Here is a 16,250-nt window from a genome sequence, read left to right as displayed (position 1 = left end):
AAGTGCTTTTTGGTTATTAGCTGGATGTCACTCTTACAAGCACCTCTTGCCCTGTCTGGAGGGGTTTGCTGCTGCCTCCTGCATTGGGCTGAGGGGACCGGCAGCCCTTAGGACAGGGACTTTCTCAGGCGTGGAGGTTAAACCTGGTGCGTGCTGCTTAAAAACTGCTCTAGGTGTTAGTGCAGTGGTCACGGTGAGAAATGTGGTGGCTTAGGGGAGCCTGAGATTCTCATTCCTCTTAAGTGCGGGGGATTTTGGGGAGCCTGGGTGGTACAATCCCCTTCCTGCTCCCAGATTCCTGTCGCTGACCCATCAGCGGGGTGTTAGCAGAGCTGATGCCCGCAGCGGCTGAGGGTTGGCATGATCCCGGCATCGCTGGAGCTCTGGAGCCGAGGAATGGGAGCGTGGCCCGTTTCCATCATGGCTTGTGAGGGAAATAGTGCGGTTTGATATAGCCGGGGTGTGTAAACGGGGATTCCTCTTTGCACGTGTGCTTACAGGGTGCACGCAGGTGTGTTACTTGGAGTGTTTCTTAATGCCTGCAAAGCTTTCCGAGATTGGTTAATGAGCGTTGCTTTGCTGTGCAAGTGCAAAGTGTTATTTTCATGGAGAAACCAGCTCGGATGTTCCATTTAGGCATTCTGCCTTTAAAAAAAGAAAAATATTTTAAAGCTTTCCTTGCAGGCAGAATAACATCTGCTTTTGAGGATTGTTTCTTTCCCTGCAGGGTGGAAAAATCTACAGCCTCGCTAAGGCTGCAGAGGAAGAAAACTTGTCAGTTTCCTGGAGCAAACTGCAGTTTGGAGAGGGGGGGTGGTTTGCCAGAGCGCGTTTTAGCACCTGGTCGGGCACATTTCTTTTCCCTCGGGGCTGAGGTTTAACATCGCCTTTTCATTTGGCTGGGTTTTGGTTGTATGAATTAATGGGTGTTTCAATGGGAACCACAAGACCTAATTTCTCAGTCGCCATCCCAAAAATTGTGCATTCTAAAAAATCAGAATGCGGATGCAAGAACAGAATTTGGACCAGATTCTCCGGCGCCAGGACAGTGCACCGATGCTCCAGGGTGCTTTCCCCGGCAGCGAAGGCCTGGTCTGGCAGGAAGGCAGTGGTGGGGATGGCGAGGTACTGCTGGCTCAGCCGCCCCACGGCCGGGAAGCGATGCTCATTCTTCTTCCACCAGCGCAGCAGCTGGTGCTGCGCTTGCAGAGGGGCTCCAGGATGTAGTTTTCCAGTTGCTGGTGGATCTCGGGTATGCTCTCCATCGGGTCCTACCCCAAAAGGATGTCATAGATGCTCTGAGATGGGGCGCTGGTGCATGGGTCCTTGCGAGCAGGCAGCTGGCTGCCGGCATCTGCGCCTGTGGCTTTGGAATCCGAGTTTGGCACCCCAGACTGGGTGGCAGATGGGGACTGGTGGTTGCAAACCCACAACAGCATGGTTCTCACTGGCTGGTGCAGCTCGCTTCTCAGGCTGGGGCTGAGAAACTGCATCTCCTTGAAGCGCGGGTCCAAAACAGAGGTGATAGCTGCTGGGCTTTCGAGCACTTTCTCGAATGCAGTTCCCTTCAGTTTGGAAGACGGCAGAACACGGAGAATGGCATTACATGCGATCTACTCCTTGGTGTGTTGATTGGACAGGGAATCAGTCAAAAGAGAAAATAAGAAAAATTAATTTGCCTTCTACTTGGATGGCAGAAATCTACGAGAGGCAATAGAAGTCGGATGGTTGAACAAAATCTTGCATGGCTTTGAGTTTGCCCTGAGCTGACGGCTGCAAAGCCTATTGCGAAACCTATTCATTTTTGTGATGGTAGTGATTTTTGTTGGTGTTTTGTTTGGATGTCTTAAGAGTATCGTTATCAAGCAATTATCTCCCCCCAGCCCTGCCATGCCCGCCAGCAGCAATGGGCCGATGGGGTCCTCAGCTGTCAGGTGGGAGGCAGCGGCACCGGGGCAGGGAGGGGGATGCCCGGTACCCCCGGGCGGGCCGTGCCGCCGGTGTGGCTGGAGGATGCTCCATGGCTGCTCACTGCGGCATTTCCCATGGCAGGGAGGAAACGCAGGGGGAGCAGGGCGTGGGGGCAAATGGGGGAGGCAAAGCATCTGCACGGGGGGGAGGGGGGGGGCTGTGAGGGCCATGGAAAGGGGAGTGAAGGGCATCTGCAAGGTTGGAGGGGGTAAGGAGGGTGGTAGGTGTCTAAAATGGGGTGCTGGGGGTGTGCAAGGAGGGGGGGCAGCAGGCCGCTGAAGGGGGGTGTAAGGCATCTGCAAGGTGGAGGGGTGGGGGCTCAAAGGGGGAGGTGAGGGGTACCCAAGGTGGGTGTGGGAGGGAGGCACCTGGGCGATGCCTGTTGGGGGTCTCCCCACCAGACCCCCCCTCCTTGTCCCCTCCTCCGCATCTCGATGTGACCCCCTGGTGATGCTGTGGCCCTTCAGAGCAGGGGGACAAAGGCCACTGTCCCCACAGAGCCCCATGCCACCCGGTCACCTCAGCTATTGTCCCACCGGGCGCTTGTGCGGATGCGCCTGGTGTTGGGGTGCAGGCAGGAGGTGGCTGGGTGGTCCCCCCATCTTTCTGCATTTCCTTAGCCTGGGGGAGGGCCTGTCCGCCCCCCTGCTGCACCCATGGGACCCGGCTGCAGGAGCTGCTCTCGGGGGCAAACGAGAGGTGGGGAATTAATTAATCTGCCCTGAAATTACAGCTCACGGCAAAGACGGAGAGGAATTTGCGTCTCCACCAGCAAGGGATGACGGTCACGTCCTGGTGATGCTCAGCTGTGACCTGCGTGTCCCCCCCCCCTCACAGCCCCACTTTGGGGCTCTGGAGATGTGTCCTCTCCTGGGTCCAGTCCCCGTCACAGCCCAAATCCTGGCTCAGGAGCCAGAGGGATCCCCGCAGGGGACGGTGCTGACCCCCACGATAGCAAAGGAGGGAGCCACAGGACCGGTGGCTTCGTCTGGGTAGGATGGAGATGGAGAGGGGCAAGGAGGGGGGTCTCCTGCTCCGCCACCAGAGCAGCTCCCCCAGTTTGGCCCCTCATCCCCTTATAACACTGGGATCAGTGTTATTAATTACACTTTGCTCGAGATTAATTACATTAATCCTCCCTCCTGCTGCTGGTGGCCAGTCCAGCTTGCGTGTGACGGGACGAGGGGGCCGAGGTGGGAAGTTTGCCTGCTCGTGCGATGCTTTTGGCCTCCCCCGGCACCGGGAGGACTCAAAGCCGGACCTGAACCTCTGCTTTGTACTTTTCCTCATCCTCAATTACACCAACGCTTCCCCAGGGAAAGATTTTTCTTTCTAACTGGAGGAGTTGCACTGAGACAGGTAAACTGAGGCAGGACAGTCAAAAATCCCTCTCTCTCCTGCTAGGACAAAAAAACTGCTGCAGCAAAATAATAATTTGGAGAAGTTTTCTTGAGATGGAACAACACTCTCTGCTCCGAAACTCAAAAGTGAGCTCGCCATCCCCTTTCCCAGCCCAGTTTCGATGCTTTGATGTTTTCCAGGCACCTGGCAGCGGCGGCGAAGGACAAAGTACTCGGGGGCCAGAAAAAGCTCATTCCCAGATGGGAACGTTTGTTCCTTTTGCTCGTTAAATTGGCTGGCGAGTGGGAGGTGTGAGCTTCCCCGAGCGTCGCTGCTGCGCGGCGGCAGGTGATGCCATTCGGTCGAAGCAGGAATTTGGGGGATAAAAAGCAGATTTCCGGTATTTTGCTCTTCTCTAAAGAGAAGGGTTTCCTGGAGGCCCTTTCAAAGCTGCAGTTGCGACTCGAGTGTGAGACGTGGTTGGTTTTTTATTTCTTTGAGCGCGGTGATCCCAGTGATGCTTCCCCAGCCCCGGGGGCAAGGGGAGAAGAGAACTCCTGTAGTTCTCCTTCAGCTTTTAAGGCACAGATGCTCTTTGTGCAGCGCTGGCAGTGGTATTTCAGCCAAGGAGGGCATTAGCTGTCAGCCCTTGGCTTTTTTTTTTTGAGGAGAAAAATGCAGTTTTGTGTGGAAAGCGGGCTTGCAGCAAGAGAAGCCTGAGCCTGGTTGGGCTGAAGACGAAGCTTCACCCTTGTAGGTTCTGAGGGCCTTTGGAGGTTGGTGGTGGCCATGTCCTGTGGCCAAGTGCCATCTAGTGAGTCCTGCAGGTATCACGTTTGGAGAATGAAACTGGCTGTGCTCAAAAGTGTGGGGTTGGGTCTCCGCACCCCACCCCCAGTTTGGAAATCCCTATTTTAATTTTTCGAAAGGAACCACAAGAATGAAGCAGGACGTTTGGTTTTGGTTTGAAACACTCAATTGTCTCCCCTTTTAGTAAATCCTTCCAGACTCACGGTGTATACAATACAGGTGACATTACAGGTGGTTTTATTTGGGTAGGGGAAAAAAAACCTCCTCCAAGTCCGTGTTTTTAGGGCTGTGCCTGAAGGAGGAGACACGCAGAGGTGTGATGCTCGTTGGCTCGCGTGGCCGCGGGGATGGGTCATGACTGGGAGGACGTAAGGGAGCTCTCCTCACCTGGCCCCAACTTGTACCTTCTTCTTCTCGCTAAACAGAGACACGCCGAGGAGGCGGTGATGGACCAGGGAAGAACGAGCACCGTTGCCAATATTCACTATGAGAAGGAGGAGCTGGAAGGTGAGTCGGGAGAGGTGGCACCAGCCCCACGCATTTTCCCGTTGCGCAAAGTCCCTGCCGCGTCCTGTGCTCAGTGTACGCATCACCTGCAGCGAAACGTGGCGTGCTTCTAAATAAACAAGCACAGTTATTTTCACATTTTTTTTAACGTTGTGGCTTTTCGACAGAGGGGAAAAAGCCCCCGCGGCATCTGTGGTGTGAGTGTTGGCCACAGAGCTGGGCAGTTCCCAGCTTGTTTTCTCAGAGGCTGCTCTTGGCTTGGAGAGGTCAGGAGAATAATTTGATGGCTGCAGACACAGGGCTGTGATTTTCTTTTTTTTTGTTCCAGACTTCATTATCACGGGACTAATTGGATCTCCTCTTGTCGCCTTGTGCCGACAAAGATTTTAAAAATAATTACCTTCTGTGGCTGCTTAATGAGCAGGTCTGAGTGTTGTCGAGCCGAAGCTGGAATTTGAGACGAGGGTTGATACTTTCAGGGCACTTTTAGGTGACCCGGAGCCATCGCTTGTTGTTGCTCTGTTGTTGCAAAGTTAGAGTAAAACAGGCTTGGAAAAAGGGACGGGTCTCTGACATTCAGGAATGCAGTGAAACTAAAATGAAGAGAAGTTGGTGTTTCCTCCTGGGATGGCTGTGCTGGTTTAATCATGGCAGCGGCGTCAACCGTCTCCGCAATATCGAGAGTGATGAGAACGCTGCTTTTTTTGCAGGCCACCACACCCTGTCCATGGGCATGCGGATGCCGCTGGTGAGGCAAAGCCACCGGCACCACCGACCCCACCGCCAGAAGCATCGGAAGAAGGAACGGGAGGACTGTGCCCCAGTGGAGCAGGGCTACCACTGTAAGTCCCGCCGCAGCATTCATGAGCCTCCTCGGGGCTGCGTGGGTGCCGGGGTCCTCTGCAAGCAGGTCCGTGTGGCTGATTGGTGTGGTTTGCTGTTCTTCTGAGGGAAAGTGGCATTATTTGGGAGGCAGTTGAAGGCATAATGGATTGAGGCTGGTCTTCCTTAGAGGGATCCTGCCTTTAAAAATGGAAACGTGGGGAAGGAAAGTGGCCCATCCTTATGCAGAGGTGGAACAGATGGTTCTCCTTCTCCATGGCTCTGTGCAAGCCTGGCCAGACCCGGGGGAGAGGGGCCAGCCCAATATTTAGGGCTGAACTGTTGCCAATCGATGGCCACGTAGGGCTTGCTCCAGCGTTCGCTGCCGTCTTCCACGTCCTCCTCAAACTTCAGCCACCTGCGGACATCGGGCACGATCAGCCCCATTGCAAGAAAACAGCAGCTCTGTGGAAAGGGACCTGGGAGTCCTGGTGGACAACAGGATGACCATGAGCCAGCAATGTGCCCTGGTGGCCAAGAGGGCCAATGGCATCCTGGGGTGCATCAAAAAGAGTGTGGCCAGCAGGTGGAGGGAGGTCATCCTCCCCCTCTACTCTGCCCTGGTGAGGCCGCATCTGGAGTACTGCGTCCAGTTCTGGGCTCCCCAGTTCAAGAAAGACAGGGATCTGCTGGAGAGGGTCCAGCAAAGGGCTACGAAGATGATTAGGGGATTAGAACATCTTTCATATGAGGAAAGGCTGAGGAACTTGGGTCTCTTTAGTGTAGAGAAAAGAAGAATGAGGGGGAATCTTATTAATGCTTTCAAATACTTAAAGGGAGGATGCCAGAGGGATGGGAGGAGTCTTTTTTCAGTGGTGCTCATTGATAGGACGAGGGGTAATGGGCACAAGCTTGAACATAGGAAGTTCTATCTTAACATGAGGAGGAACTTCTTCACTTTGAGGGTAGTGGAGCACTGGAACAGGCTGCCCAGAGAGGTTGTGGAGTCTCCCACTCTGGAGATGTTTGATCCGGGATGTGAAGCGAAAAGCCCCCTGGTTCTGGAGTGACTTTCGGGATGGTCTGAGCCTACAGTGTCTGGCGTCCTTCCTCTTCCTCTACTGTGCCTGCAAGTCCCCCGTCATCAATCACCTTTGGGGGACTGCTGGGGGAGGCGACCAACAGCCACATAGTGAGCACCTCTCTCTGTTGGGTGGCACGAGGGAGGACAACACTCATGCAAAAGTCCTTGCTGCAGTGAATTTGCACTTGTGGTTTTCCCTCTAATGATTTAATTACTCGCTGCTGCCTCTCTTCCCTGGACAGAGTGCCATGGAGTCGCTGCTGGGCGCATCCATGACCGGCGTGGTGTATTTCCTCTTTGCTGGGCAACCTCTCGCCATCCTCGGCAGCACCGGCCCCGTCCTCGTGTTCAAGAAGATCCTCTACAAATTCCGCAAGTAAGGCTGGCTGCTGCGGCCAGGTGCTGCGAGCGCCTTCAGAAGAAGGCAGGGATGGAGAAAAGATGTTTTTCTTAGTGGAAGTTGGTAGATTTAAGTTGTCTTCTGTGTCACAGACATCACGCGCTGCTGCTTTAGTATGTGACGGTGCAGGAGCCCTCGGTCTCTGAAGGATGGATGGGTGGTTCAGGGTTTTTAGAGTTAAAGTGAAAGAGCAGGAGGAGGAGAAACCACAAGGATATGGATGCCCGAGATGGGCTGCACAGGGAAGATGAGACAAATGACTCTGGTTTGGGAATGAGGGAAGATTTGCTTTCCTCTCAGTACAAACTCGGGCACTTTTTTGCATGTTTTTTGCTGGAAGTGGAAATATATTTTACCCACATATCCAAACAGTTCTCTGGTCAAATGTTTTGATGATTTTTGAAAAAGCAGGAGCTTTTCAGGCAAAATGGATATTTTCCATGACAGTCTTTTTGTTGTGGCAACTGTGATGGGAGATTAACCTCTCTTATTGCAATTAAATTTATTATGAAGCCCCAACTTGCTGGCAGCAGGTAACTGGGTGCAAACCCAGCCGGTTTCGCTGTTAGGGCATCGGGGTGATGTGGGAGAACACCACCTTCCACAACAGGGACCTGACCTCAATTAGCCTCCGAGGCATTAACACAAGGTAATTGTTAAAGAATGATAATTAAATAATTGGCCTCTCCTCCTGCGGGCCCACACCCTGCGCCGCAGCCCCGAGGCTGTCTGTCATAGGACGTGGAAACTGCATTTACCATCCGCAGCCTTGACACGCTCCTGAATTGCTGCCGACTTTCCCCAAAGGAAGGCATGGCTCAGAGCCTCTTGCTGCCCTCTCCACCCTGCGTTTTCTTTTGCTTTCCCAGGGACTACGCGCTCTCCTATCTCTACGGGCGTGCATTGGGCTGTGGACCGCCTTCTTCTGCATAGTGCTTGTGGCCACTGACGCTAGCTCTTTGGTGTGCTACATCACCCGCTTCACCAAAGAAGCCTTCGCCTCCCTCATCTGCATCATCTTCATCTATGAGGCTCTGGAGAAGCTGAGTCACCTGCGAGAGGCCTACCCTGTGCACACGCACAGCAAGCTGGACTTCCTCACCATCTCCTAGTGGGTTTCTTCCTCCTAAAGTGCCGCTGCCCCTTGGCAGGAGCTCAGGGCTGCACCTCCATGCCTTCCCCTCACCTCTGTCTTGGCTTCTCTCCTCCCAGCTGTAAGGGTGAGGCACCGACCCATCCCAGCAACGAAACCCTGCAGTTCTGGGAGAGCAACAAGATCAATGTGTCTGGCATCACCTGGGAGAACCTCACGGTGACTGTAAGTGCCCCGAGTCACTGCTTCCTCGTGCCGTGGCCGTGGCGTCCAGGGGCACTGGCCTGGTGCAGAGCTCAGAGCCCTTCAGGTGATGATGGGCTTCCAACTGTGCCAGTGCTGCTCTGAAAAGTCGTTATTTCAGTCTAAGGTGTGGGTTTAACCCCCTTGGGCCTGGGAAGGAGAGTCCACCTCATCCCTGACATGGTGGGCAATAACTGTTATCCTCAGGACAGCGGTTCTGTCTGGGAGCAAGGTTCAGTGGGTGCTTTGGTTATTGGAGAAGTTGGAGGACTTCAGTTCATGCTTGAAGGCCATAATTAGCTTCCTTAATTGGTTCCTAGTAACTCCAGGCCTTGCTTTCTTACTCAGCGCTGTCTGAAGGTACATGCATAAACTTGCATGTCTGAGCAGCTCCTTGGGCCATTGTTGCTGGAAGCAGAGCTCAGGCACAGGGTGGGACGCTCTTATAGACATCTTCACCCCCCTTGGCTGTGTCCTGTGAGCCCGCCCCCTGTGAGCCCGCCCCTGGGAAGGGACAATTTGTCTCTTCTCCTTTCCTGTCACTGTTGTCTTAGCCCTCCTTCCCCGTTCCCTCTTTCACTCTCCCCAAGAGTTTCCAGTGTTTCCTTCCCCTCTGGTGTCTTCTTCAGCCACGGTTACCTGCCGTTCAAGCGGAGGATGTGCCATAGGTCTGTGGTACGGTGTCCCATCACATCTCCTGTCTCCGTTGTCGTGGAGAGTTTCATGGACCTGCCTGTGGACACGATGGCCCCTACACACCTGAAGTCCTCTTCAGGCTGAGAGATCTGGGGCTGTTCAGTGTGGAGAAAAAATGGCTCAGGGAGACCTTATTAAGGTGTCTCAATGCCTGATGGGAGGGAATGAAGGCAAGGGAGCCAACTGTACCTCAGGAGTTCCCAGTGAGTAGACTCGGAAGGTTGTCAAACCCTGGAACCACTGGAACACTGCAACTGCCCAAAGAGGTTGTTAACTCTCCACCAATGGAGATCTTCCAAACCCTCAGGAGTTCCCAGTGAGCTTTGAATTTTGAGGGTGAACAAACACTGGAACAGGTGTCTCAGAGAGGTGGTGGAGTCTCTAATAACGGAGTTATTCAAAACCCACCGAGAGAAGGTCCTGAGCAACCTGCTGTAGCTGACCCTGCCTCAGCTGGGGCTTGGACTACACGGTCTCCAGAGGTGCCTTCCAACCTCACCCATTCTGTGAGTGTAGAGGACAAAAGTAAGACAGAAAGAAATGAGAACAGATCCCCTTGGCCACAAACACCTTGGTCTCCTGTGGAGAGGACCTGTGATGAAGAGAGGAAACTTATAATGAGGAAGGAGTAGCAGAGATGGAGTGTTATGCACTGACTGTAATCCTCCATTTCCCATCCCTCGTGTGCCTCTCCAGGCGGGAGTGAGAAGAAGAAATGCAAATGCAAATGAAGGAGTAATTTGAGCCTAGGGGAAAAAAAAAAAAAAGTGGGGTGGGGGAATGGTCTAAAATATTTAGTCATAGTTTCTGACTATCCGAGTCTACTTGACTTGGCAATGAACTGATAATTTGTAAGTGATTTCCCTGTCTTTGTTTTGACCCATGATCATCTTTCCCCTCGTATCATCTTGAGGACGGGGAGCGAGTGAGCAGCTTGGTTGTTGTCTGGCTGCTGGTCAAGGTTAACCCACCTTTCATAAACCCGCTTTCATTCACAACCAGACTGGAGAGCACTTTGTAACGTGTGTGGTGGGGATGGGAGAAGCAGATACTGGGCTGATTGTTCTTGAATTCTGAGAGAACTAGACGAGGTAATCTGCTGACCTCTTCGGTCTCTAGCTTGCAGGCTGTAATTCTTACTTACACGAGGAGATGAATAAAAGTGTGCAGTTTCCGTTAGGTGTGACTGTGCACTGCTGTGGAAAAACTGCTTCCACAGACTAACAGCATGACTGCAGTTTTTGGAGATGTCTGCCTGCACAGCTAATTTTCCTGAACATTTCCTTTGTCTTTGGGCTTTTCACCATAGCCTAAGATAACATTTGGAGCTTGAGAGTTGGTTTTGGAGATGGTCTGCAACCTTAGCTTTGAGTGTCCGTGTTTACGCTACTTTATGTGCCTTTTAGATGGCTTTATCTGTTGCATGATCTTGGAGTTGAGCGGCACTTTTTCCCTCTTTGAGCAGTTATTTCAACACGCTCAGTTTTTGAAAGATGAGTTTTAGTGAACACCAGGTTTTTTACAGTGCTGTTTAAGCTGTTGCTGGAATTAGCGCTCAGCATGAGCAACTTGTAATTGGAGTCAGACAGAAAAATTGAAACACTGGGGCCTTTTGTCTTTAAGATGGCTGTGACTGGTGGTGGTGGATGCGTTTCATTTGTTGCTCCAAGAGCAATGGCTATGTGGCTGGTCAGAGTCTAGCTTAGACCTCAGTCATTACAGTATTATGTCAACTCTTGCTTTAAGAAACAGTTCATAGGTGTTTCAAGAGATGCCGGTGTGAACAGGGTTAAATTTGACAGGGTGGACATGTTCTGTATTGCATTTACATCTCCGAACTGGAGTGCGGGGAGCTTGAGGTGTGCAGACAGCTTCAGGGATTAGCAAAATGGTTGATTGCAGTATGGAGGCTATGTGATGTGTACACAGACATTGCTACAGGTTCACTCACTGTAAACCTGGTGAAACTGTTTGTTTTCATCTGCTGGCTTTCACTGGCATGGACAAATGTAAAAGGTGGAAGATAAACAGAATATAAAAAATACCCACTGATAAGTCAGACGCTGCTGTGGGATAATTGAGTGTTTTGGTGGTTTGTTGAGCACCTCAGTTTTTGGAAGGACACCTGCATTCTCTCTGCTCTCTTTTTTTTTCTTCCAGATTTTGATGTGTCCAGAACATGAAATGGAGAGGGTAAACATGTACTGTGAAACCTGCAGAAGGCCTGTTTGTCGTCTATGTAAACCGGGTGGATGTCATGCAAACCACAGAGTAACAACCATAAGCACTGCCTACAAAACCTTTAAGGTAAAAGTAAATATTGTTGGACCTGGCCTTAAGAAGGGGGAAGAGCACTGAGCCTCGGGTTTAAGGGCAAACTTCCCCTGGCAGGATGCCAGGACGTGTGTTTGGAGGACACTGAACGAGTCATGAGGCATGCTGCTGTGCAACATCTGTTAATGTATATATTAGTGTGACATAGTGTGCGGCTAAGAAACTAAACTATATTTTCTATGAGGCTTCAAACAGAACCCCTTAAAAGCGCTTCCACCTTATGTTAGCCAACTGTGCATCAGTACTGACCAATGCAGAAGGTTTAAGAAGTTAATGGTTTACAATCTGGCTTTTTTAAGGCAAGTGTCCTTGTGGCTTGGGTTAGCTTATACTTCAGAAGCACTCCTGAAGAATCTGCATCGGCAGTTATCTGCTGGGACGCTGTATGTTTTTGAAGTTGCAGAGCTGTTGATTCCCTAAGCACCATACAACAGGGCAGACTTGCAAACACTGCTTTGTTATTAAAGAATGATTGCTGCTGCCTCCTCTTCTTCCTTTGCTTCCTCTCTTGCTCACAGGAGAGAAAAAAAAAAAAAAAAAGCCCATCCCAGCCTGCCTTCTGCTCTTTGGCCTCCTCGCCTGTTTGCAAGGCTTTTCCTGTACAGCTGTTAACTCTTGCAACTAAGGAAGTGCAGAGACACTCCTAAGTTCAAGTTTCCAACCACTCATTTTTCTAGCAAACCTTACTACAGATGAGTTAATAACCTATGAGGCTTTTCTATTAGTTCTGGTAATGTCTTGAAGACTCGTGTTCCTAGCCTAAGAGAGAAGGTGACTGCTGTGGCTGGGGAAGGATGAGCCAGCTGAGGCTGTCACCTCTTCTCCTCAGAGGCTGTGCCACCAGTCCTGCACATGGCAGTGGCCTGATGTCCCGGGCCAGTCATGGCGGGTCACTGAGCAGTTCTCCGCAGGGTTGCTGCTCATAACTGATGGCAGGCTCTTGTCCTCGTAACTACAGAAACTGAGTGCTGGCTGGGTGGCCCACCTGTGCTTGTTGTCAGTTTGGGTGGGATGCCCTTGTTCTGCCTGCCAGTTTGCTGTTTTATTTTAACAGGAGAAGCTTTCAAAAGATATCGAGTACCTCATCAGTAAGGAGAGCCAGGTGAAAGCTCGCATCACGCAGCTGGATCTGCTGCTGAAAGAAACAGAGGTGAGAGTGGCTTGTGGGTTGTCTGGGGATGGACCTTGCAAGGACACAGCAGGGACTCCAAATGGAACAGTGAAGTGTTCCAGATCCTTTGGGGTTTTTTTTTGTTAGCCAGCAAAACCATTTCTGAACAGTTTGTGTTGGTTCTGAGTCACAGACGATAAGACCTAATCCTGACAGTGTGGGAAATTTGGGCAACCTACAGAGGGAAGTTAAGTTTTGGGTGCTGCTGTGAATTTAATTGACATAAAGCTTATTTGATACCTTACCCAAAGAGAGGTGGGTTAGACTTACAGCTCTTGCATATGAGTGGTGCTGCACAATTTATGCTGTCTGTTTACCTTGAGGATGTTGCAGTGAAGTCAGAATTAAGGGCAAAATCTCCCTGCAGAAGAGTCAGAGCTGGGAGCTCACATACGAGCGGAAAAACGCAATGGCAAAAATTGGCAGGAGCTCCTGGCCCTGCCTGTATCTTGCTGCAGATGGCCTTTGTGCTTCATAGTTCCTTTAATCCAGGGCACTCATCAGAGGTGGCACTACAGGGCATAGGGGAGAAACTGGGCTGGACTCCCAGTTCAGGGTGACTGGGGAAGGTGGAAGAGCACCTAGGTCTTGGGCATGAAGACTTCAGACGCTGACTTGCTTTTACAGTGCTTTTCCATGAACTATTTAGACAAACGCTGTGCGTAACTCAATACATAATCGGAGGAATAATTTCCTGCTCTTTCCTCTCTGTGTTAACGTAGGAGACGCTTACTAGCTTGGGTGCAGTGCTGATTGCATTTTCAGTGTTGAAGAGCATAACAAAGCTCGTTAGTCTTGGCAGTCAAACAGATGACTAATTTGCTCTGATCTCTTGAACAACCCTAAGTACATTTCTGTACACAGCCACAGTGCTGTGGGATCCGTCTAAAATGTCTTTTGTTCCCTCCTAGTGCAACAGTGAAAGAGCTAAAGAAGAAGCATCTCAGAGTTTTGAGAAATTATCTCATGTCCTGGAAGAGAAGAAATCCGCAGCTCTTAGGGCAACTGAAGCTTCTAAGAATTTAAGGCTGGAAAAATTGCAAACACAAGCAGAAGAATCTCAAGGGCTCCTGGAAAATAATGGCCTTGTAGGACTTGCTCAAGAACTGCTTAAAGAAACCGATCCATCTTGTTTTGTTCAAACAGCAAAACAACTTCACGTCAGGTATCTTATTAATTATCTTCCGTTCGAGGTACAGGTACTGTTCCAGGGATGTCTGGTCAGTCATATTCTTTGGACACCTGCTAGGAAAGTACTGAATGCAAGTACTTTGTGTTGCAGAGCCTCAGAGGCGGTCCCGGTACCATTCAGTAGAAATTCCTATATTACAGCGTGCGTTAAAAAACAGCCCAGAGGAGGGGCTCTGTCCTGCGCCAACGCCTAGCCTTCTTCAGTAGGACTGCAGTGGAAGGGTAACCCATTCAGCTCACTGATACAGTCCTTTGCTCAGAGATTGCATCGGGTATTTGCAAGTTAATCTAACAGGTCTCTTCTGGCTTTAAACTCTTTGATCTGAATAGTTGTGCTCCATTAGCGCTTCACACCTATTTTGTTCTTTGAATGTAATGCCCCAAATTGTTAAAATGCTCTGCCAACCAAAAGATTCCCTGTTAGTTATCTTTACACTGATGTACAAAAGGCCTTTAAATTTTGCATTTTAATTCTGTCTAGAGAGACAAGTTTCTGGGACACGTGAGTAAGTACCTGAAAAGAGAACTTTTTTTAAAGCAAAACCTAGCGGTTTTGCTCTAAGGAATGCACCCATGTGAATTCCTTTTTCCCTCTTCTGCCATCCCTCTGCTTCTGTGCTTTCAGAATCCAAAAAGCTACTGAATCTCTCAAGAGCTTCAAGCCAGCAGCTGAAACTACTTTCGAGGACTTTGTGATGGACATAGCCAAGCAAGAAGAGATCCTTGGTGACTTGTCCTTCCATTCCAATGGCAAATTATGAGAGCATCACGTCTTTCTTGAGTTATAGCTTTAAGGGCTTCTCTGGAAAGAGGCAAAACTTGTGCAGGGCTGCAGTTGCAGAACTCAATCTTGTGACTTGCATTGTCCCTTCTGCCTCTGTGATTCACAAGGCGTTACCTGGCAGCAATGCTAGCTTCAGCTTTGATAAAGAAGCTAAGATGCCATGGCATTCAGAACCAGTTTACATTGGCTTCCAAAATATTGTAGTTAAGTAATACTAGGTCTTCCTAGCAGCTTTTTGTCGTGATTGCACGACAGAAAAGAATAGGTTTTTATATGGTTTTTTAGTTGCCAGCAAAAATAAATAATACAACTTTCAAAGTAAAACCAGAAAGGATTTAAGTGCATGAACAGACCCATCCTCATCTGCACTCTTTGACTGAGTCAGATTTCCCCCCCCCACTGTCCCCCCAGTGCTGTAGCCACTCAACAAAGGGCTTCTGTGTTTAATTCTAAAACAACATGTATCTACATTTGAGGTTTTTTTCTCCTAAATCTCTGTCATTCCAGGTCTAGAAATACCAGAAATCAATGAAGAGCAGAGCAAAATGTACAACAAAGCTCTGATCAGTTGGGAATGCCCTGGGAAGACAGACTCAGCTGATATCTATGTTCTTGAGTATCATAAGCTTCATAGAGAAGAGGAGAGTACAACGTGGCAGGAGATCGAAGTTTGCAGCAAGAGCAAAGTAATATCTGATCTCGATGACGACAGCAGCTATGCCTTCAGAGTTCGAGGATATAAAGGATCCATCTCTAGCCCTTGGAGCCGAGAAGTTATCTTGCGTACGCCTCCAGCCCCAGGTATTGGGTTTTCTTATGTCCACGAGCTGCTGGTGGTGTTAAGAGCTGTAGGTGGTTTCCAGTAGCTCCCAGACTTCTACTACACTGTTACCGGTTGTATACATGTTTAAAAGCACTGTTAACAAACAGGTTAAGTAGGTAGCATACTGAGACTGTGTTAGCTTGCGTAATGTTCCTGGTAGCCTTTAAAAGCGAGGAATTCTAGTGCCAGCATGACTTAAAATATAGTTTATAAGCACAGAAATACTTAACTAAGAGAAAATTTTTTGGGATGCTGTTTTTCAGTTCTCAGTTTTCTTTTTGATGACAAATGCGGGTACAACAGTGAACATCTCCTGCTGAACCCAGGAAGAACCTCTGTGGAAAGTAGGGCTGGATTTCCTCTACTGCTGGGGTCTGAGCGCATGCAGGTCGGATGCTACACAACCCTGGATTACATCATTGGCGACACTGGGATTGCCAAAGGGAAGCACTTCTGGGCTTTTCACGTGGAAGCCTATTCCTACCTGGTGAAAGTGGGAGTTGTTTCTAGCAACAAGATACAGAAGTTGTTCCATAATACCCATGATGTGACCAGCCCAAGGTAAATTGCAGACTCTTGCTTAATACATGTTTTGTATAAGGAGATGGCTTTTTAAAAAATAAATTAAGAGCGAGCCTGGTCTCAATTAGTATACAAGATGAACCTAAGCAGTGGGAAGTGGCTTGAAGGATATAGTGTAAGCAGGTTGTCCTGTTCATCCTCTACTATTAGTAGGAAGATGTTCTAATTGTCCAGAGTCCTATTTTCTTTCTTTCTGGGAAAGAAATCGGGTTTCTACAGATATCAAGATATGTCAGTTAAAGCAAGAAGGTTAAAAAAGAGAAAAAAAAGCATCATTTGCAAGATTGAAGCAATGCTTAGTTGTCAATAGTAAGATTCTGCCTTAATTCCCTTAGCATACTAGGTTTGGCAGCCACTCAGAGGTACAATGTTCACTGTGCATATCTGTGTGTCTTTGC

The 16,250-nt window shown here is 49.7% G+C and overlaps 1 protein-coding gene across 1 annotated transcript in view; it reads left to right on the top strand.

Annotated features, from left to right (window-relative positions):
- The window catches only part of LOC309684899 (E3 ubiquitin-protein ligase TRIM36-like), a gene marked incomplete at both ends in the record, with an annotated part of 62,225 nt that extends 46,390 nt beyond the window's left edge, over window positions 1-15,835 (top strand). The window contains 6 exons of the mRNA XM_082500738.1: window positions 11,128-11,274; window positions 12,356-12,451; window positions 13,384-13,637; window positions 14,289-14,413; window positions 14,955-15,248; window positions 15,534-15,835. Coding sequence (XP_082356864.1) covers window positions 11,128-11,274; window positions 12,356-12,451; window positions 13,384-13,637; window positions 14,289-14,413; window positions 14,955-15,248; window positions 15,534-15,835 — 1,218 coding nt within the window. The remainder of the gene's footprint in view (window positions 1-11,127; window positions 11,275-12,355; window positions 12,452-13,383; window positions 13,638-14,288; window positions 14,414-14,954; window positions 15,249-15,533) is intronic.
- Between the last annotated feature and the right edge of the window lie 415 nt (window positions 15,836-16,250).

The sequence above is a fragment of the Vanellus vanellus genome, assembly GCF_965231255.1.
Source record: "Vanellus vanellus genome assembly, contig: HAP1_SCAFFOLD_263, whole genome shotgun sequence".
NCBI lineage: Eukaryota > Metazoa > Chordata > Aves > Charadriiformes > Charadriidae > Vanellus > Vanellus vanellus.
The sequence above is the reverse complement of the archived record's forward strand: the minus strand, read 5'-3'. Positions and strand labels throughout refer to the sequence as shown.